The sequence below is a fragment of the Diabrotica undecimpunctata genome, chromosome 8, assembly GCF_040954645.1.
Source record: "Diabrotica undecimpunctata isolate CICGRU chromosome 8, icDiaUnde3, whole genome shotgun sequence".
Taxonomy (NCBI): domain Eukaryota; kingdom Metazoa; phylum Arthropoda; class Insecta; order Coleoptera; family Chrysomelidae; genus Diabrotica; species Diabrotica undecimpunctata.
In genome coordinates, this window is record NC_092810.1 from 17,707,392 (window position 1) to 17,731,739 (window position 24,348).

Genomic DNA, 24,348 nt, shown 5'->3' on the forward strand with positions numbered 1-24,348 from the left:
AAATGGCGTCAGTAGGTGTGGCTAACGATCATACCAATATGGCGGTGGGATCAGGGCCGGACTCAATAATATTAAAACTACTATACAAATATGACTAGATTTACACCCAAGAAAGTTACTAGAAAAGTCACCAAATACATCTTCTTTTTTGGTTGATTATCTCGGCCTTGCGGTAACCCAGTAATCATTATGGGACAACCTCACAAGTCGATTCTAACCTAACTTTGTTTGTTTATGTTTGAATAATATTCTTTTCTACTTCACTTCCAATATATATTTTTTTGTTTTTCTAATTACAATAAAAATTAAATATAATTTAATAAACTATTAATAAACTTCTGTACTGTTTTATAGAAGTTAGATAATTACGTCTCCATCTTATAATATCATCACGTTCAATGAGAATATTTTTTCGACTTCTCTTCAAGTACCTACAAAATAATAAAATGTACATTTGAATAAAGCTCTATATCTTCTAATTGATTGCCTAACTCAGACACAATATTAAGATTTTTGTGTTGCACTTTTTATTTATTATATATTTGTGGCTAACCCACATTCACTTACTTAAAATTAATTTGCTTCAAGAATTTATATAATAATGAACGACACATATTTGGAAGATCTGGGCGGTTGTTAATTTGACTTAAAACTTTATTTACAGTGGTCATTTTATTCATGAAAAAGAAGCTGTGTACTATCTGTCGTACAGATGTTTTAACTCTTTCATCGTATGTTGCAAGTATAGAAGGTCGACCGCCAATATTTTTAGGACATCTTACTGTTCCAGTCTGCTTATATTCCTTAATTGTTCTGTAAATAGTTGAATTCGCAACACCTAAAATTAGCACTTTACTTTAGTAAGTCTTGATTTTAACAATAACTATTCTGCAAAACTAACCTGTTGCCTTTTTTATTTTTGTTACCATGGTTGTTATTTTCATTCTAGGATTATCAATTTTTATTTGTTTGTACATGTTTATAATGCATTATTTTCTGAAAAAAACTGTTTTTATATATAAATGCAAACAAAAAATCTAAAAATTAAAGGAATAACGCAGAAAATACAAAAAATCGTCGATATAAATTTTGAATTTTAAAATTTCATAAATGTCATTAGTGTCAAAATATCATAATTTAGTGGAGTAAACTTGCCTGCAGTTCGACCAATTACAAACAAGCATTACAGCGCGGTAAGTTTGAATTACTCCTCCTGGTTAAAAAACAAACCATAGTTATTCAGAAGATTAAATCATATTGTTCTGAAGCTATTTGCTTGTGGCATTTTAAATTAATTTTTATTTAAATGGGAATAAGCCACAATTAAAGGTTAAAATACGTTTATTGACGTTTCAATTTCCACTTCGGAAATCGTTCTCAAAATACAAACATTAGTAAATTAAACAAATTTTGTTTTTTGTTACTTAGTGAAAAATTCTTCTAATAATTTAATTTTATCTGACTCATCTATATTGACAATTCAGACATACCTTATACATTTTAAAGTAGAAGACTTTAAAATGATATTGCCAATATTGTTGAGTTGGGTTCCTGGGACGACTTTACTTATAAGATAGTTCATTCGATTACATGAAATCAACTTTAACTTGAGAATATCCGTCAGAAAAGATCATAACATGTAATTCGTCTTTAAAAAGACAAATACATGCCATGATGACAGTAAAATTCTCCTGTTAGTAATTCCATAGTAAATTATGAGGGTAAAACCAGGAAAAAAAAAAAAAAAAAAACCTCAGAATACTATCCCGACATGGTAAGTATTTGATCGTGCATTTAGTTTACCTTCAATAAACACCAAATTCCGATTTTATATGTTTGTTATTTAAAAAACATTAAAAAACATAAATGATGTATTCTCTATATGTTACTGACTTACCAATACTGGTATTTTCCTTTTAATAACTTCCTCTTTCAATATGGGTAACCAGATCCTACTACATTCCAAGGAATATAATAACACATTACCTTTTCTGAATGTTTTAATCTCTAAGAACGATACTGGATACGAAACTCAGGTGTATAGAAAACCAACACACACCAACAGATATTTAAATTTCAAATCAAATCACAATATTAATATTAAAAAGGGAATTATTAAATCCTTATACGATAGAGCCAAAATTACTTGTTTTAACGAAAATTCGTTCTTGGATGAAAAACATTTGTTAACATCTGTTTTATTAAAAAATTATTATCCTTTATCGTTTATAAATAAGGAATTTTCAACAATCGATCGAATAGAACAAAACAACTTAGAACGAGATCCTACAGCGTATGCAAGGAATAATACGAGAACAATAACAATACCATACATAAAAGGATTATCGGAAAAGCTTAAAAGGATAGGAAATAAATTCAACATTTCAACAACATTCAAAACAACAAACACGTTGAGATCTATCTTGTCCAAAACCAAACCTAACAATGAACAAGAAAGGACAAAGAATTGCATTTATAAAATACCTTGTGAATGCGATCAGTTTTATTTAGGTGAAACATCAAGACCATTAAATGTTAGAATAAGTGAACATCAATCCTATATTAAAAATAGAGAATTTGATAGATCTCAAATCTGTAAACACGCATGGGATAATGAACATAGGGTTCAATGGAATGATTCAAATATAGTCCTAAAAGAAACGGATGGTAAAAAGAGAAAAATCAAAGAAGCGGCTCTAATTATGCTAAACGAGACCAATTGTCTAGCGAATTCCTCGGCAGAATGTAGTAGGATCTGGTTACCCATATTGAAAGAGGAAGTTATTAAAAGGAAAATACCAGTATTGGTAAGTCAGTAACATATAGAGAATACATTATTTATGTTTTTTAAATAACAAACATATAAAATCGGAATTTGGTGTTTATTGAAGGTAAACTAAATGCACGATCAAATACTTACCATGTCGGGATAGTATTATGAGGTTTTTTTTTTCCTGGTTTTTCCCTCATAATTTACTATGGAATCACTAACAGGAGAATTTTACTGTCATCATGGCATGTATTTGTCTTTTTAAAGACGAATTACATGTTATGATCTTTTCTGATGGATATTCTCAAGTTAAAGTTGATTTCATGTAATCGAATGAACTATCTTATAAGTAAAGTCGTCCCAGGAACGCAACTCAACAATATTGGCAATATCATTTTAAAGTCTTCTACTTTAAAATGTATAAGGTATGTCTGAATTGTCAATATAGATGAGTCAGATAAAATTAAATTATTAGAAGAATTTTTCACTAAGTAACAAAAAACAAAATTTGTTTAATTTACTAATGTTTGTATTTTGAGAACGATTTCCGAAGTGGAAATTGAAACGTCAATAAACGTATTTTAACCTTTAATTGTGGCTTATTCTCATTTAAATATAGATTAATTCATAATCTAAAAATGTGCAATACATTTTTAATCAACTATGATTTATTTATCCCGCGGTAAACACTAAAAACACGATATATTATACATAAAGATAAATTAATACAGTCAAATACTATTAATTTATTCTCTGAAGTACGGGCCATTACTTTGTTTACATATTTGTATACTAACCTGTGGAACATTATTCCTGAAGATTTTTTATTAACATTGTTTCTGCTACTGCAACTACGTTGAGAACAAGAAACGAAGTGAGGTCGTTTTTAGTCATCTGATGCCCTCTCCATAGATTCTAACTCGATGTATTAGACATAGCTTTAATGATTTTGGTTATTTGTTTCAGAATTCTACAGTCCCCAGCGGACGACAATAAAAACAACAATTGCAATATAACAGTAAACAAGCCTCCAATAATAGACGTAACTTTTCATCAAAACAAAACGGGAGACAAATCCGCAGACGTAATAATAGGCAGGCTCAGTCTCAGTTTCTCGATACCCTTCTCCGAAAAGTTAGCCCTTTTCCTAATCGAGTGCCTTCCCAAAGAAAGCGTTGACGTAGGCATCGTCAATCCTGGTTACGAAGCCGAAGTATATCACACAGTAGCAAATAAAAGTTATGCAACGAGCCTTACCTTATCCGTTAGAGTAAATAAACCAGAGATTATATTTCTTGTTGAGACGACGTCGAATAAGAAGAGATATTTTATTACTAAAAGTGAAATATTAATAGATTATTCAAGACATGCAAATAGGCTTAACCTAGTAATGTCATTATCGGGACTTCATAGTCTCTTTTTTGACCTTAACGAATACTCTGAGGAACCTTACGTAATCCTACGACAATGTGATATCGAGCTATGCAAGTCTTGTGCAGAAACAGGAGAGAAGATTACAATGGCGATATCTTCTATTTATTTAAAGCTTTGCAGTGAAGTAGTGCATTCATTCAACGATATTTTAAACGATATCGTTGAACATTTTAAAGTACCTGAAACTGAATTACCTAAAGTAGAAAAAACTAAACCAGTTAAAACTCCAGACGTAGAAGACCTTTGGGAACCAAAAAAGCTAACAGAATTCGTTACAACGTGTAATACCCTAGACAATCTGAAAACCGATAACACTATTTTTATTCACGAAATTCTGCTAGTACCCAAATTTGAAGTCGTAGTAATCTTTGAGCTAGAAGAAGTTCAGGTTTTCCTTACCAAAACTACCATTGAGCTAACATTGTATGATTGGTCCTCTATTCTAAATTGTACTTGCGAGTTAACTGTGCAGGCCAATTACTTTAATGAAAATTTACAAAGTTGGGAACCAGTTATAGAACCCATTGTAGTAGATGAAAAAGAATACAAGCCATGGGAGGTTGTCATCAAAGTGTTCCAAGATAAATCTATGCCCATGCTAGATGACACGGAATATAGGCCAAAAACAAGACCCGTCACCAAAAAGAATAGTCGGTCTGTTACAACAACTGAAGACGAGGATTCAGGGGATGATATGATGTATTTGGAGCCGTTAAACCCCACATACAACGGAAATAACAGAAGAGTTAAAACTAGTCTTTCTACTTTTCTCGATGATTCCGATTCGGAGAATGAGGATGGAGCAATGGAGAGATTAGCTGCAGCTATTTCAGATTTATTTACAGGTGAGTTGGAAAAAATATTAAAATTTGTTAGAAATAACTTTCCATTAATACGAGTAATATAGGCGAGCGGTTTACCCCTCAAAAGACGCTTAGAAGCAGAATATACCGACTAAAATTCTTTTTGCATTTCTAATGCACCAAACCTTTTTTATTCGATTCTATATATTTTTCCAAGATGAAATGTATTTTTTTTTAATTTTTACAAGTGTACAACAAATAACTTATACAAAAAAGCAATTTCACCGAATTGCTTCGGAATTATTTTTTTTAGGTGTATCTCATCAAAATAAACACTTTTTCTCTCCTGATAATTTTTCGAAAAATGCTTCTTTTTCGAGTTATTTGCATTTTTTTGTTGAAAAAATGCCTTAATTAGTGATTTTTGGGATTTTTTTTCTAAAAAACTACTAAATGAATTGGAATTCTACAAATAGCTTTATAATCTTTAAACCGTCGAGTACAAGTTAGAATATTTTGACAAATATAACTTTTTTCTATCTTGCTAAAAACGTAAACCCAAATATTTCGAATATGCCTTTCGAGCAGTCTACCGCTAAGTGTGTACAGCGGTTGCGGCGATACAGGCGTGCGGCGCGTAGAAATATTTGTTTAAATTTAAAAAATTAATTCAATACAAATATTACGTACAATTTATTAAAAAAAGATATTTCTAATTATTTTTATATAGACATATTATAATTAAAACAATTAAAATTAATTTTTTACAATGCTATAATAATGTAATTTTTCTTTTAATATACGTGGTGACTATATTATTGAATGTTTTATTACAGTGAAATACATTAAGCAATATATAATTAATTTTCATTGAAAAATATAATAAAATTAAAATATAATATCAATTATACATCGTTTTCATTGTCAATAATTTGAAAATTTTCGACAACAGCAACAGGATTTCCATCTAATAAGCTGATTTCATTGTCTTCAATAGAGTCGTCTTTAACATTTTTACAATTCTCTGGTGTACATACACATACTGCGCAGCATTCTAAATTATAGGAAAAACAATTACAATTTTTCGTAGAACATTTTCCGGTACATGAGCAGAAATACTTTTGTAACATATCTAAACTAGTTTCGCCTTCAAAATAATTAAAATCGAAACAATTATTTTCCATTGTCCAACCATGGGTTAATGGATCAAGAGATGAAATAATATTGTTTTTTGCTTGAATCCATTCATTTATTTGCCACTTTGCTCTTAAGTAATGTTGTAATAATGCTGGTTTCAAAGGTGGTAATTTTTCATTAGATGCATTTTTTTTATGGCCTACAGCACCTCAACCGCTGGCTGTACACGCTTAGCGGGATACTCTCCAAAGGCATATTCGAAATATTTGGGTCCACGTTTTTAGCGAGATAGAAACCATTTATCCTTGTCAAAATATTCTAACTTGTACTCGACGGTTTAAAGATTATAAAGCTATTTGTAGAATTGCAATTCATTTAGTAGTTTTTTAGAAAAAAAAATCCCAAAAATCACTAATTAAGGCATTTTTTCAACAAAAAAATACAAATAACTCGAAAAGGAAGCATTTTTCGAAAAATTATCAAGAGAGAAAAAGTGTTTATTTTGATGAGATACACCTAAAAAAATGATTCCGAAGCAATTCGGTGAAATTGCTTTTTTGTATAAGTTATTTGTTAATAACAATTGCCGGCCCACTTGTAAAAATTAAAAAAAAATACATTTCATCTTGGAAAAATATATAGAATTGAATAAAAAAGGTTTGGTGCATTAGAAATGCAAAAAGAATTTTAGTCGGTTGATGCTCTGCTTATAGGGGTAAACCGCTCGCCTAATATCTTCCCATTTATTATTTTAGACAAAGGAACATTCTGTCTCTTTTGGATTGCCATTATCTTGGGTTTTTCTCGTTAATCTTCATTCCAAACTTTCGGCAAACGGCATTAAGTTGGTGTAAGACTTTCTGCAAGTTAGTGTCTGTGTCAGTTGTAGTGTTTTCATTTTCTTTTCAACAACTGCCCTTAAATTTTGATTGTGCTGTACCTATACTATTTCGTAGACTATTTATATTACATTTCACTACGCCATATGTTCAGTTCCCCTATAATTAATGTCTTCTGTATTTAGTCTTGTTAAAAAGTACGTAGTACGCATTTTCTTTATCGAAGTAGCTATTAAAAAAGTTTATATTAGCATTTAGTTTTAAGCAGTCAGCTAAAAGGTATGTACAATACCCAGATGACAAGATTTGGGGCATATTAGGTTTGTTGTACGATGGCAGCAGACGTTAAGTAATTAGTCATTTAAATACAGTTTTGTACTATAACTAGATTTCTACCGTCGGGACCAGAAGCTGCCTCATTATCACGTGATCACTTCTCCTGCTTTATTGTTTTTTTGCCGTCTATAAAAATTAGATTTCAGCCCACCTTTTTTGAGAGAGGCTTGCTTCAAGTCACATGGTCTCTAAGGATGAACGGCTTCATCGATAGGCGATTTTGAGTTGTGTAAAGACATGACAAGATGTAGTGAAGTTTTTTCGCCTCCAACCGGGGGAAGTAATTTTTGCTCCAGTGTACTATGGTCACTATGAAGCTCTCTATGAATGTCATGGTATGAGCTTGTATGACCACGAACGAAGTTGGACTTAGGCATTAATAGATTGAAATATTCATGTCAAACCTTAATGTAACACCATGTAAAACCATTAAGTTGCTGTCCTGCCTTGGCCTGGAAATAGTCTCGATCTACATCCAATGGAAAATCTATGGTCAAGGCTGAAAAGAGAAAACTGATGGAAGCCATTATTCAAAACTGGTTTAAAGTTATGACACCAGAAGAGTTGGCTGGTCTTGTGAACTTTACGCTTCGCAGAATCGAGTATGTGCTAAAAAACAACGGTTACCCTACCAAATACTAATTTTCTTCATAATAGCCACTTGTTTTATAAAATATATGTACTAATAGCTAACGGCTGTTGTTTGATTTATTTTTAAAACTTTAGAGGGTTTGTCCTCTTAAAATAGATGTTAAATATTGAGTAGACGTATAAAAATACCATAAGTCATGTGATAAAGAGGAATGCGGCTAACGGAACTAAAATGTATGTAAAGTTTCAAATATTTTGGCCACTATCATATTTTTCTTAGCTTCCAACTCTTCCAAATATACCAACTTTACTAATTGGCTAAAAGCCATTATACAATAAAAAAAAATATACCAACACACATTAATATCTTAACAATTTTCAGGTGACTGGAACGAAAATGAAGATAGCGACTGTGGCCATTCAAGTGAAGGCGAAGATGATATAGAAGAATCTCAGAAACCTAAAGAGAAACGTGATATGCTGTTCAACAAATCGTACTATATTCTTTTGGATGCCAAAGAAACGTTCAATATAACCGTGACACCGACCATGCTACAAATAGTCAATGATTTAATAACTCAGTATTCCAACAAAATAATATCCGTTAGAAGTAACAGAAAGGTAATAAATTTGGTCAATGATATTGGACCTCACGCCAAAGTAGATTTTTACGAAAAAATTAGTGCAGAGGATAATAAATTATTATGCACAAAGAAATTTGAAAATGAAGATTCTGCTCCTAATAGTCCAACGAAAACGGGATTCTATTTGCCAGAATATTTGGATAGTAGCTATGATGACAGAGATAGGTAAGCAACATAAATAAAGTAATTAATTTTATAGTTATGTATAGTGTTTCCAATTATTGTATGATTTTTGGATCATAACCAGGCTTTGGACCAGCTTTATTGGATGGTTCCCTTGATATTGAACAGTTTTCCATCAAACATTCGTTTCCATCTTACATTGCTGTTAATATATTTATTTTTAAATTCAATTCAATTTAATTCTGCAGTCAATGCTCTTTCCTAGTTTCCTAGTCTCATAACTTTTTCTTCAAATGGTCTTTATTTACTACTATTTTTCTAAAATTCAGTTTTCAGTAAATAGTTGGTTTTTATTTTTCAGGCTATCTGACGTTATTTGTCTATTAATTTCTGTTTTTATTTCAGTTTTACTGAAGAAGGAAAAGACGATTTCGAAGGATCCTACGATTTCGAATCCTTATCCAGTTTGCAGTTTCCGGACGAAACAACTCCGCAGCTTTACGATAGAATCAATAAAAACTTCATGAAAATTTACATACCCAACTTATCACCTATACAAACCAATTGCTCAAAACGAAACTGGGAAAAGCTAATTCGACTTAGTTCGCCTAATTCGACTCAAACTTATCATTTAGCTGCTAAACACACAATGGGGAAATTGGGAAGAAAAATTATAGTGAGCTCTCCACTTCAGGTAAAAATTTTTTTTTTTAAATATGTTCGGAAAGGCTTCCACAGTAAGTACAATTAAACCTTTAGCTAAGATTATTATTATTACATAAATTAGTGTCAAATTGGCATAATTTTCCAGTTAAACTGCATCAAAGTTGATTACACCGAGCTTTCTATCTCCTCTCCCAAGTTTTCATCAGGGCTTCCGGAGTCTGTCTCCTGAGACCCAGAGTTGATCACTAATACACTGTTCACTGTACTGTTTCTTAGTCAGAGACGGTTCATTTATACCTTCAATTGTGATGTGGCGTGATGGATGTATGAGATATACATTATGGTTCGATAGTCACTGCACTCTTTGGCATTCACTTTGTTTGGCAAACACACAAATGCTGATGTCAACATTTCTCTAGGAATGATTCCCGTAGTATAGATAGCGTTGAACAGTTCTACTATTATGTCTAGGTTTTTCTTGTTGGCCAACTTTAATAGTTTGCTTGGTAATTCATCTGGACCAGCAGATTCATTGGTTGTCATTGAGTTTAATGACTGACTAACCTCTGATTTGTTTATCTCTGGACCTACATCTCCCGTTTAGCTATCTATAGATGTACTAGCTTATCTCTGGTCATGAAATAATTCCTCGATGTACTCTTCCATCGTCGTAGTTTTTGTTCTGTCTCCAATATAATATTTCCATTTTTGTCGAGCAATATATTCGAGGTTCTTCTACTTTCTACTCCGGCTAGTTTTTTGACTTTTTTATGTAGATTAAAGTTATCATATCTGTTTTGCAGTTCATTCATGAAATCATTAGAATACAACAAACCGGCATATCTATGTTTCGTGGACCTTAAGAAGGCATTGACCTGGTCAAATTAAAAGACGTTATCCACTTACTGTACGCAAGAGAGATACCTCTAGGAATAATTAAAACGATCGAAAATATCTACCAAAATAACACAATAAAAGTAAAAGTAGAAGAAGAACTAACCGACCCTATTGAAGCTGGCAATTGCATAAGACAGGGAGATTCCCTGAGTCCTCTATTGTTTAACCTGATTATGGATGAAATAATAAAAAAAGTACGAACTAAAAAAGGACACCAAATGAGAGAAAAACAACTTAAAATAATCTGCTATGCAGACGCAATACTACTCTCTCGAAGTGAAGATGATTTACAACCTATGCTGCACCAATTAATATAACCGCCAGAAAATTTATCATCTTAATTTCCCCAAAAAAGACAAAATGCATGGTTCCAACAGCAAATTGACTAAGATGTAAATTGGAGCTTAAAGGTCAGATAATAGAACAAGTGATGGAGTTTAAATATCTAGGCATCACATTATCGAGCTACGTAAAGCTCGAAACTGAAGTGGAAGATCAAGTGAATAGCACTTGATCACAGAATTTCAGCAGAGATGAAAACACTTAGAAAAATTGATGGTAAGACACTATGAGGCAGAGCTAGAACTATAGATATGCAACGCAGATGCAAGGTGGAGAACATTAAGAACTGGGTAAGAAATAGAAGAGTAGAATGGAACGATCATATAAGCCGAATGACAACAAATAGAGTAGTAAAGATGGCAAGAGACGGTTCCCCAATAGAAAAACGATCAGTAGAAAGACCACGAAAACGATGAAACGAAAACTTACTGGAGGCACATTGAAAAACAGACAGAGTCATGTCTATATAAAAAGAGGAAGAAGAAAAAGTAGAAGAAGAATTGTGATGTGGCGTTTTGGTAGCGCCAAGATTCTTCATGGAGGGAGCTGGGTTTTGTGGACGGAAGGACGATGTTTTATTATGATTGATGAGGACTCAATAGTTCTGGAATTTTCAAAATTATTTGTGTGACATATATGGAGATTACATTGGCCTATGGATGAAACTCAATCGGAAATGCGAACGGAATTGGAATGTTTTTAGACTCTGTTTTTGATTATTCTATTGTTTTGGCCTATGTAAGATCGTGGATACTCTGCATTTTGGATATTGTGATGGGTAGCTCTTTCGGGGCGACAAAATCAGTAAAACACAGGTTTGAAATAAAAATAAATCTATTAATTTAGTATATATACAATAAATAAAAATAAAACGAATTCTACGTCCCCGTCTGGATCCCGCGATGAACGAAGTTCCCGGCGAACGTCTATAAAAGAAAAGAAATTAATTAGTACTAATAAGAAACGAAATGGGGGAAATCGATCGCGCGCAGATTTATACTCGTTTTCGCTTCAATTCAGCGAAAGCTCCGAATACACTCGCAAACAAAATATTTAGCTGTGCAGACCCATGGCAATGTTCAATACACAATACCGACGGGTTCCGCTTGGCTAAGGACAGAGTATGATCCTCAATACGGAAATCTCTCTGTCCCGGTTGGTTCTGTGCAGATCCACGGTAATGCTCAATACGCAATACCGATGGGTTCCGCTTGGTTAGGGACAGAGTATGATCCTCAATACGGAAATCTCTCTGTCCGGGATGGCTCGCAGGTTCACTACACCGGCGAGTCAGGGAGCCTAGAGCGCTAGCTACAAGACTGTCTAATTTCGCTATTCACACGCCTTAAATAGCCGTTCTGAAGCCCACTTCGCCGTCACGTTGTAGAAGTGGATGCGCAAATATTGACACTCCCACGGTTCGAACTGTTAAACGATCAGAGCATCGTTACAATATTTTGTCATCTGTATAAAGACTACTATGTGCCGCAGAAGTAAATGTGAAAAGCAATAAGAAATCAAGGCAAAGAAGTCAATGATATACTTGCAAGTACATATACATAGGCACAATACCTAGTAAGCCTATTAAAGAGGATAAATGCGAAGTATTAAATCCGAATATTCAATTAAATCAAGATTTAAATGTTATTATTGACGACTGTAAATCAATTAGAAAACAGAAAGTCATCAGGGGTAAATAAAATACCCAATAAAGTGTTAAACTTGATTTAATATTTTATTTAGAGGTGGAATTTGCTACAATAAATCACAAAATTTTGACAAAAGATCTTGGAGTATAATATAACAGCAAATAGCTAGAGACCAAGTATAGCGGTGTTAACTTCCATTTATAGAAGCATAAATCTTTTAAATATAATTATAGAGTTGACAACCAAAGCGAATAACAAAAAAACAATAATGGTTTAGATCTGAAAGATCATGTACAAAAGAAGCTGTAAGAAAGAAAGTAAGAAAGTTTTAAGCTAAGAATCAAAACAGGCTTCTACTAATTACGTGTTGTTTTATAAGGACTGAACCTAAAACAGTCAAAAATATCCTGGGCGAATGTGTGGAACTAAATCGCAGACGAAAAGCACTTTTTGATGACTACCAAGTGACTCCAAAACATATGGTACCCATCCAGTGGACCTATACAAGCCACTACAGGTTTTCAAAATCCTGGAATAGGTGTCATAAATACATGAAAGATGTACAACTCAATTAGCTGCAGTATAACCAGTTAATGATGGATAGTTTTTGAAAAAATAAATGTAACCAATTATAAGAACAAGGAAACGCAATATCTGATATTAATTTCGTAATTGTTCAGCTCAATTTAAACTACTTAGATTTTATAAGATCCGAATCCAATTTTTACATCTCCATTGTACGTTAAGTTTAACATAAGTGTAACATTTTTAAGTTATTACTATATTGGTTCTCTGTATTCGTTAAACGTCTACCACACACTTGCATGTTTCAAATGTATAAACCTAATCATTTTTTACAGATAAAGAACGAAACTTGCTTTGCTTTAAGTGTACTGTATCAACCGTCTATACTTCAACAGTTAAATTTAGAACCAGTAGGAGACATGACTAATCCTTTCGAAACTACCATGAGAATATCGGTACTTGAACCTCAAGAAGAATACAATGTTCCTCTACATATTGCATATCATTGCACATTGTTTATCCAACCAGCTTATGCAGAGTAAGTTTTTACGTAAACTTTTCTTGGAAATTATATTCAGTTATGTTATGTACACTATATTTAGAAGCATATGACTTTTTCTTTGACACTTCTACATATAACGTGTTATTTGCCACTACACCAATTATTACCCACTATACCATTCACGTAAAGTGAGTTTAGCCAGCCAGTTGAGTATCTAGCCGCTTAATTTTTTGGTTTATTTTTTTTCTCACGATAAATTGGTGAACTTCTAAAAATGACATGCTAAATATTGTAAAGAGCTTGTAACATAACTTAATTACTATTTTATTGGGAATAGGCTACAATTGAAGGTTAAAATAAGTTTATTGACGTTTCAATTTCCTATTCGGAAATCGTTCTCAAAATAATAATAATAATAGTCTCCCGTTTTATACCGCTTCGCGGCTTTGGGGGTATAGAGTATATATATATATATATATATATATATATAAAATACGAACATTAATAAATTAAACAAATTTTGTTTTTTGTTACTTGGTTAAAAATTCCTAATTTAAAAAAAATTGGAAATTTAAAAATTGTAAATACTGAAATAGTAATCACTTTAAAATGACACAAGAAAATAGCTACTGTAACGTAATTTGTCTGGACGGGAAGCGGGGGATGGAAAGAGAAGAAGAAAATCCAGCTCCAAGTTAGTTCACCTTATAAACCGGAGCTCAGGAGTTTGAAAGGACACAACGGTGAGCTTTGGGACGTGGGTTTATACATTTGGGATGGGAGTATATTTAAAAAATTTGGGGAATTGACATGTACCTATGAAAATGGCAGAATTCGGTACCAAACGAAAGGGGGAAAATAATGGGCGCCACCTAGTCCTTTTTCGAGGGACTAGGAAAACTCAACACTTGACCTATGAGACGATTGGCTTCTTCTTCTTCTTCTTAGCCTTCTGTCGTCCATGTTTGGACATAGGCCTCTCCCAACTCCTTCCATCGGTCTCTATCCTGGGCAACATATTTCCAATTTGTTCCGGCTATTCTTTTAACGTCATCAACCCATCACATCTGTGGTCTTCCTCTTGGTCGTTTACTTTCGTAAGGTCTCCAATGTTGTATTGTAGTATTCCAACGTTGGTCTTTTTGTCTAGCAGTGTGGCCCGCGAAGCTCCATTTAAGTTTGGCAATTTTTGTTCCTATGTCCTCGACTTTTGTTTTGGATCTTACCCAATGGTTCCTCTTTTTATCTGACAGTCGTATACCTAACACTGCTCTTTCCATTGTTCTTTCTGTTGTGGCTAGTTTATTCATGTTTACCTTGGTTAGGGTCCAGGTTTGACATCCATATGTCATGATAGGAAGGATGCATTGGTTGAACACTTTGCTCCTCAAGTATTGCGGTATTTTGCGGTTCTTAAGTATCCAACTAAGTTTTCCAAATCCTGCCCATGCTGGTCTTGCTCTTCTAGTAATTTCCGCAATTTGGTTCTCTTTGTCAAGTCTCAGGATTTGGCCTAGGTAGATATATTTCTGGATTTGTTCTATCTCACTGCCATTTACAGTTATATGTCTGGGGTCATCTGTGTTTGTCATTTTTTTTTTTTTTCATATTCATTTTTAGGCCGACGTATTGGGAGGTGGCTGCTAGTTCCTCCATCATAATTTGCAGTTCCTCGAATGTGCTCGCTATAATCACTATATCGTCAGCGAATCTGAGGTGGTTTAACTTGTTGCCATTAACGTTAATGCCATAGGTTGGCCGATTTGTAGTTTTGAAGACGTCTTCTAGGGATAGGTTGAAAAGCTTTGGCGATATTACGTCTCCTTGTCTCACTCCGCTCTTAAGGGGGATGGGATTTGTATTTTTGTCTAGCTGTACTATCATAGTTGCATTTTCATATATATTATGTATTAGTTGCCTATATTTTGAATCTATTCTACAATTATTAATAGCTTGTTCTATGGCCCACATCTCGATACTATCAAACGCCTTTTCATAGTCGACGAATGCAAGAAATACGGGTAGTTGGTATTCATTTGCCTTCTCTATCAATGTTCTCATTGTCAGCAGATGGTCTGATGTACTATATCCTTTGCGGAAGCCAGCCTGTTCAACTGGTTGGTAATTGTCCATTTTGTAGGTTAACCGGTTGTTAATAATTCTCATAAATAGTTTGTATACTTGACTGAGCAACGATATAGCTCTATAATTCTGTAGATCACATTTGTCCCCTTTTTTGTGTAGGAGTATTACTAGACTCTCGTTCCAGTCTTTAGGGATCTTGCTATTATGGAGACATCTATTAAATAGCTCTGTTAGTACAGGGATTGTTAATGTCTTGCTTGTTTTCAAGAGCTCGGCAATTATACCGTCGTGTCCTGGAGCTTTATTATTTTTTAGCTCTTTTAAAGCTCTTTCTATTTCGAATCCCTTTATATTTGGTAGTACTTCTGATTCCACGTTTTTTATTTTTCTTTTGACGTTCTCCTTTGTTGTTTCATTAGGCTGGCCTTGCGAGCTGTACAAGGATGTGTAGAAGTCTTCGACAATATTTGTCCTTCTCTTCCTTATTGTTGGCGTCTTTAATTTTGATGATTTTTTGAACTCCCAGTGTGGGTCTTAGACATTTTAAGCTTCTGTTGTTTTCAATGACTCGCTCTATTAAGTTCTCGTTCCATTTTTGTATATCGCGTTTTAGTTCTTTTCTAATTGTTTTATTATGTTCTCTGTATTCTTGAGAATAGCGTTTGTTTTGCGCTAGTAGTTGTCTTCTTTCCGTCATTAGCTGTTTAGTTTCATTGCTTATTTTGTCTTCTTTAGTCCTTGTTTTCTTTGCGACCTGTAGTCCTGCTGCGAGAAAGTTTTTATTAATGTTTTTATTAATCTCGTCAATTTGATCTTGATTATGTGAAGGAACAGATTTGAACTTATCCGCTAAGACCTCTCGATTGGCTTAAGAAGGATAAAAAAATAGGCTAAATCTCTAAAAAAAAAAATATGCATACGTAGTCAAAAAAAACACACTTGTCTTATAATATTTCTATATTTCTGTCAGATTTACCTGCTTATTAGTTACCATAAGAAAGGAAGATTATAGGAGAGCATTAAACAAATAATGGCTACAAATTAACAATTTTTATTTCTCAAAAGTTCAGCCAGGTAAAAGTTATTACAAAATGTCAACACATTAGTAAAGTAGACATAAATCAAACAAGGAAAATAACAAGACCAACAGAAATGTAAATTTAGACAAATAAGGTATTAAACAAATATTCCTAAAATTAGATGGAATACCTTTATAACTGCGTAAAGCTGAAAGTAGAATTCAAATAGCAAAATTTAGCAAAAATACTTTGACATTACCTCAGTTATAGCATAATTATCATGATGTTATCGGTATTATAACGTACTATCTAAAAAAATACCTACAAATTAGCTGAACAAATAGATATTACTGAACATACAAACTTTTAAGTTGTACAAAAAAACATAGATTATTACGGAATAAAAATTTGAGGAACATACCCTAAACGTGGTACTGCACTGTACTAAATACATATGTAATAAAAGACATATAATCAGGTATCTTTCTTTGGTTCTCGTGGTAGAACACATTCTGCTATTGTATCTACAAACATTCTGACAAATTTTAAATTAAATTGAAAGACTTACATAGGACCTGGCTTACTTTTCTCCAGTCAGGACTCTAAATTTTTAACTTAATTAAAATTGATCACTTTATTTGATCTTTGTTTAGCTTTTTACTATCTATCGAAATGAGACATATTATTATGTACTTATATTTTAGTTGTACTTCACTGTAATATGGATTTTCCCATTCTTTACCAGCCTCGTACTCAACTGCGGCATTAAAAAAACAAACAGCCCTCCTAAGCCGGACTCTACATATCGTACAACGGCAATTGTCATTTGTCAACCTGGATGTCCTCCCGTGACAAAATTCCTTCTCCTCGCGAGTATACATATCCCCCACCAGAATAAATGAAAAATGTTCTCATTTATTTCCTGCCTAATTTGTCTATTATAAACAGACTCCAAAGTGTTTGAGACGCAAAAGGATTAAGAATCTTTTTTGGTTTTTTATAATACACGGGGTGAAACGAAAATGCTACAAGCTGACACAATAATTAAAATACGAGTGAAATAATTCTAAAGCAGATTGATCTTTCTTGGTGTCTGCTTAACGTATAATCAGAAACATCTTTCAGAACACCACCAGAAGTGTCAGTAAAGGTCAGAATAATAAATAGGAATTCCATAAATATGTAAAAACTAAAAGCCCTATTTTATTGAGTGTTTAACGGAAGAAACCTTATGGTCCAATTGTTTGTGATATTTAATTACTTTTTGTTAATCCCTGTGTTATAATATATATTTTTAGGGGACATTATGCTTCTGATTCTGGCATCTGGTGGAAAGATCTAGCCACAGAGATGGACAATGCTCACGATCTGCATTGCAAACCAAAAACCGACTCAAACGTTGAAATATTTTCTATAAGGGTTATGCTAAAACGTAATATCAACAGTAAAAACCCAACTCATTCATCCATACCAAATTACATTATCCATTTGCTGCCTCCGTTAATAATAAACAATTTTTTACCTTATTCGCTTGAAGTGTTGAACGTTAGTTTGAAGCAAGTTATTAAAGTTGAACCTGGAGAGAAAAATAGCGTGTACTCTTTGGATTTCTCGAAGGATCAAAAACTTCTGATCCGATTGAAACATAATTCCGCAACGTGGACGGGAACTTTGAATCTTACGAAGCATTTGGATGAGAAAATCTTGGTATTGACCACTGATAACAAAGAGGAGGTTGCTAACTTGGCTATAAATATCAAAAGTGACAAAGAAGGCAGTTGCAACATGTTTTTCTATACACCCTATTGGATTATCAACAAAACTGGTCTTCCTCTTCAAATAAAGGTAAGAATATTTCTATTTTTTTTATATTAAACCCATATAACCAGAACTATATTATAATTAAAAGTTTTCATGTCCCAGAAGCCTGAAAGGTTAAAAAGTCAGGATGGGGTGAACTGGATCCAGATTCGAATGAATGCTTGGAAATTAACAATAATATGATGGCAAATTTCGGAGTAGTGTCATCTGAAATGAGATAAAAACTGGAAAGATGGAATACTTGGGGCCCATTGTGAGAGGTGAAAAGTACGAACTTTTAAGAAATATCATGCAGGGCAAAATTAAGGGCAAAAGAAGTGTGGGAAGAAGAAAAATATCGTGGCTTCGTAATCTACGTGAATGGTTCGGGTGTAGTTCGATTGAACTTTTTAGGCGCGCTGCTAACAAAGTCGCAGTGGCCATGATGATTTCCAATCTCCGCTAGGAGTGGCACGAGAAGCAGAAGTCATCTGAAGTAAAAACTGTTAAAAATAGACCAGAAAAACATATGAGAAGAAACAAAAACCGTTTTCATAGAAATCGAAATTTAGTGTTTCAAATTAAAACAAATTGTTTTAACTCAACCGTATAAATCTGTAATTTTTTTCAGTGGTACCTTGTTATGTTTACAGAGGAAAAAGCAAAAGACGACAAAAAAATATTTTATTTGCGAAACATCATACAAAAAATTGAGTGTGCCGGCATGGACCATGAACGGTCTTCCCCAGTACTTTCAAGCTTCTGCGTCACAAAATGTTTCTTCCTCCGAACTTTCCTCCTGTTGAGTACGTTGGAAATCAGTGTAGAACTTTCTAGAGTTTACGTTTTCCAAATATTTGGTCAAGTGGAGAAGATCTTGTAGCTTAGCAGCTTTGGGATATAACCCAGAATAGGTATTCTCATGAAAGATAAATTGAGGGCTTTTTTTACTGGTTTCCAACACTCGAATAGGTCTCGTAGGCATTGGGCATTTCTTGGGATACTTGTTGGACAAATGCTTAGTCCAATACAGAAATTTGATATCTTTCCCACAGTTCACCACTTGGAACGGGTTCGGTTTCACTCTGTTGTTGCGGAGGACTTCTCTATAATCATCCGGAGTTTCCGTATAATCTTTGTCATTAATTAAACTCATATCCCTATTGTACTCTAGATAGGAATGTCCTCTGATGGGAAAAATTACTTTCACAAACTCAAACCGTCCTTCTGTCTGATCTAAACAATGAAGAAACCGAAAACCTGTGTAATTTTTATTTTGCCCTCCACAAGAGTCGCAAAATATTATCAAGTTTTGAACCTAAGATGACAGTACGTTATACACAACGGTATGAATCATCGAACACACATCGTCAGCCCCTTTTTTGCTACCGATTCGTCATAAGTATAGAAAACAGAGGTATAATCGGCCAATACATGTACGTTAAAGCTTATAAAATTAAGTTGCCGTTTATAGTAGACATCGTTTGAGATCACATTAGGGGTTGGTAAATTTTTTTGGAAGTCTATGGTTATGGCTTCGGTATCGATTGCTTTTGGCGACAATTTTCGATATTTTCTTTTTACAGAATAAAATTTTTCACTTCTCACAAGATGAAGTTGTCTCTCGTTGTTTTTTTCTTGTAATTTCTCCAAGATTTGGGTTTTATATTCATCACTGGGGGCATCTAATTTCTGCGAAAGGGCAGATATTTCCGCTTTTATAGTGTCACAGTAGGTACAGGTGTATTTCCTAGGAAAACCGAATGCAATATTAAAGGCCAGTGCCAGTTGACGCCAGTGATTCTCGAATTCTTTAGATAGCAGGATACTCGGATAGCAGAAATTCCATGAATGGAGAAGAATGCATTGAAACATACTTGCACATCAGGAAAGTCTCCATCAAGGCCACCCCATTTTTTAGGCAACATTCCGTCTAAGAGTCTAATGACTTGTGCGTCCATATTTACTTTCTGATTAAAGTAAGAATATTATAGTTTATATTAAACGCAAAACTGGCTTTGAAAGATTACATTTTAGAAACAGACATTTTAAATAAGTTTAATAGTGGAGAAAACATGATCTTAGTACCAAAAAACACAAAAGATAGTGGACCACTCGAAGACGATGGAATCTGGACCAGAAAATCGTAAAACATTAAGAGTTGGTGAATGTCCAAATATGGAGAAGGCTCTCTACATGCAGTTCATGCAAGAGCGTTCTTAAATCATTCCTGTATCTGGAGAAATTCTGAAAGCAAAATCAATTGAATTAAAAAAAAATACCAAGGAAGATGATTTTCGTGTCAATATTAGGTGTTTGGATAAATTTAAAAAGCGAGTTGCTCTCTATCTGTTAACTATCGGGAGCAAAATTACCAAGCAATATGTCTTAAGTGCAGCTATTTATCCAGTATTTTAAAGCCCAAGTAGAAGAACTGGGTCATCTTCCTGACCAAATTTATATTGTACAACGAGAGTGGTCTGTTTTAGAGAAAGTTACCCAACAAAACATTCGTATCCTCTAAAGAAGCGATCGCACCAGATCGTAAAGTTAATGAAGATTTAATCACATTTATTCCGTGTTCAAATGCTACTGGAACGCACAAATGTTATTTGTTAGTGATTGCTAAAGATGAAATTCTTAGAGTTTTCAAAAACACTTTTTCTGTCATACTGCTACAAGAACCAATTTAAAAGTTGAGTCACGAGAGAGGTATTTAGTAAACGGTTTCATAAAGACATTGTTCCAGAAGTAAAGAAGTTTATGAAGACATTCGGCTTGCCCGTAAATGCTTTAATTGTACTTAACAAACAAACAAGAACGTAGGTCAAGTGATGGGATTATTTAAACCATCGTCCTGCCACCAAACTGCACAGTTTTATTACAGTCGATGGATCAAAATGTTATAAGTACAAAAATTAAAGTTCTGGTTTAAAAACAGATTTTTCATCCATAATTTTTCTGAAAATGGTGACAGTCCTCATTGTATTCTCTCTCGCCTACGCATGGAGCTATGTTTTACCTGATTTAATCCAATTATTATAGAAAAAACTATAGCCTATAATGAATGATGTATCACAAGAAACAGAAAGTGTGAGTCTGAAGATAATCTACATTAAAATGAGTAATATTTCTGAATCCATAAATAAAAATCTAGACTGATCGATCAGAAAGGCAGTCACGGTCGCAGACTCTGTATCTGTCTCAAATAAGTCTAAATATTATCCTAATTATGGTCTTACAAGCGACTATTCAACACAGCAAGGCAACTTTTGCGGAACTTACTGTGCTACGGAAGGTTTCAATGTCCCTTGATACAAGAGAAACTACAGAATTCATTATAAAAACGACAAACTACTGCTAAACTGGGCAGTGAGTACTTCCCGAGTTTAAGTATAACCAGCATTCGCTCGTATCGCTTGAGCTCCATAAAACCACCCGCTAAAGCTACAATAAACCGAAGGTTCAATCATTTCCAAACGCACATCCAGTGGATGAACGTGTACAGCTACAGACCCAACCCAATAATGAGAAATATGCCATACATCACAAAAACTTTACCCCTTTTGACCTCCCCGGAAAATCATCAACAAAACCCTCAAAAACAACAAACCCATGCCGACTGTAACGCCGAGAGATAAACCATCTAGTACATGATTACCGAATGTCCTTTGACGAAATCTAATTGAGACCTACTAGACTTTGCCTTCATGACACCAAGAACAAACAAAGGATGCAACGGGTGTTGGCAAAGAGCTTATTTATAGCAGGCCTGCCAAAGTACCAAGAACTTGTATACTAGTTCATGGAAAATATACTGTAGCCGTGGTGTAGAACTGGGGGCTTCCAGAAAAAAATGTCCAAGATACAAAATGCCAGGGTACAGTATAATCTTATATACTAAAACGCTAAGCCCTTTTCTTGTCCACCACTTTACTCAAAAACCATATTAGATAATTAAAATATTTTTTTGGAATATTATTAGTATTACGTATGAGATTGTCAAGATATACTTTTGGTACAAAAATTCACTTCCGGTTTTGAGATGACCGGAAGTTAAAATTTACTTTAAGTTTTAGACCCCACAATGTATATATGGATCGAAAGGTCTCGTCGAGACGAATCTAAATATGTACTTCCGGTTGCGATTCGACACCGGAAGTGACCCGAAACGCGCATAAAACGTCAAGATAGAGCAAATCTGACACCGGATTCGCGATCAACATGCAAAATTAACTGCTAAATGATAACATTGTAACAAAAAACATTGTTTTCGACGAAATATTTCGTGATATTACACTTTTTACTTGCATTATTATTTAATGTTATGTATATTCTTGCTTATATTGTTTGTATTGATCTCTTAATTTTTCTCGCAAAATAAAAATTTCATTTAAAAAACTCGATGTCGAGTTGGTCCGCTAGTTATGTATATTTATAAATGATCACTATGTGTTTATATGTATATTTTTTGATTTTGGTATTTTTATAGGCTTCAATCTCAAACACGCTCTACAACTGCGTGAACGAAGACATTTTGCTCTTTACATATAAACGGCATGGAAAGCAAACCCTTAATGTTCGAGTCTACGAATCAAACTGGTCCAATGAATTTGGTTTGGAATGTGTAGGCACGACAGGATTGATAATATGCAAAGATATCGAGAGGAAGAAGAAATACATGTTCTTTTTGAATAGCAGGTTTTCCAATATTTGTCCAAGACTTACAAAAATTGTGACAATACTTCCGAGTTTCTTGGTGACCAACAATACAGATAAATCTTTAAGGTAAGTAGTTTGTGTGTAAGATCTATAAGTGTGCGGATGAATAGATCTTTTTTCCAATACTATTTACATTTTAATCAATTTTCTATATGTATTACCTGATAAAGTTCTTTCTCTTCTCTATTTGGTCTAGAGTTTGTTCTTCATTTCTACTACCGCTGTAGAGTAAGATTTTTAGAAATAAATTTGTTTATTTTCTTAATGTCCAAAGAACTTGTAACTTACTTTATTTATTTTTACTTTCTTTACAAAGAATAACTTACAAATTTATCTGCAATTTAGGATGGTTTTTTTTTGCGAAATAGGCATAAAGAACCGATATTCAATTATTCCGGAAATTATACTGTTGCTATAATGGCTTCTTTCCCTCCATTAGGGAATCTTCTGAAACAAATCAGTGCGTTTATTATGTTAGTCAGATAAACGACCGCTTTCGCTGGGGGGTATTTTAGGGCCCTGTTTGTAAAGTGGTACAATTTATTTTGTTAATTACAAATAATTTCTCTCCCTTCACTTTCACCTAAAATATTAACATTTTTTAGATTTATGGAACATAACGACAAAAGTGACTTATGGATCGATCTAGTTCCTTATAAAACTATGATATTCTGGCCAGAAACATCGTCCATGGAAATGTACGTCAAATATAAAGATAGCAAGTTAATATCGCATTCGTTTTTTATATCCACCCACCATAGAACAGTTTTGAGGTTAGATAAGGGGGTAAGTTTATTATTTAATTAATAGTTTGCCGTTAATAGTTTGTGCCTATTTTCTTGTGTATTTGTCTTAAAGAAATTCTAAACTTTTAGAGCGCAATTACAGTAGAAGTGACGGGAGGAGTGAACGATTCGTTTAAAATTTCCTTCAATGAGTACAAACCAGGCGATACACCGGTTCTAATTAAGAATTACTGCGCTGATTTGTTCCTGAAGATACAACAACAAGACCTAAGCCCCGTCACTTTGTTGAACCCTTATCATTCGCTATTATACACGTGGGATGATCCAACAAGGCCACGACAATTGGTGTGGAACGTATACAATAATAAGGGAAGGGGTTTTTCAGTTGATATTACCAAGGACGGGTAAGTTACCTATAAAATTTAATGCTTGGGTACAGGGTTAAATAAAAAATGTTTTAAGATTTTCACAAATTATTTATAACCTTATGGGTTTATATATATATCCCGAAAAAGCTGAAGCTGTTTTCACTTGAAGACCCCTTTTGTGTGGGAGATTCCCTTTTCTCTTTCTTCCTTTGCTATTTTTGTAATCGCAGTCTGCATTCCTTTTTTATTTTTGTCATGTCTAACTTTATATATATATATATATATATATATATATATATATATATATATATATATATATATATATATATATATATATATATATATATATA

At 33.5% G+C, this 24,348-nt stretch overlaps 1 protein-coding gene across 1 annotated transcript in view; it reads left to right on the forward strand.

Moving 5' to 3' along the window:
* LOC140447225 (intermembrane lipid transfer protein VPS13A-like) overlaps window positions 1–24,348 on the forward strand; it is a 112,042-nt gene that overhangs the window by 63,235 nt on the left and 24,459 nt on the right. Inside the window, exons 20-27 of the mRNA XM_072539753.1 lie at window positions 3,737–5,049; window positions 8,293–8,719; window positions 9,083–9,371; window positions 13,092–13,294; window positions 17,661–18,207; window positions 22,655–22,950; window positions 23,490–23,670; window positions 23,760–24,034. Of these exons, the coding sequence (XP_072395854.1) occupies window positions 3,737–5,049; window positions 8,293–8,719; window positions 9,083–9,371; window positions 13,092–13,294; window positions 17,661–18,207; window positions 22,655–22,950; window positions 23,490–23,670; window positions 23,760–24,034 (3,531 nt within the window). The remainder of the gene's footprint in view (window positions 1–3,736; window positions 5,050–8,292; window positions 8,720–9,082; window positions 9,372–13,091; window positions 13,295–17,660; window positions 18,208–22,654; window positions 22,951–23,489; window positions 23,671–23,759; window positions 24,035–24,348) is intronic.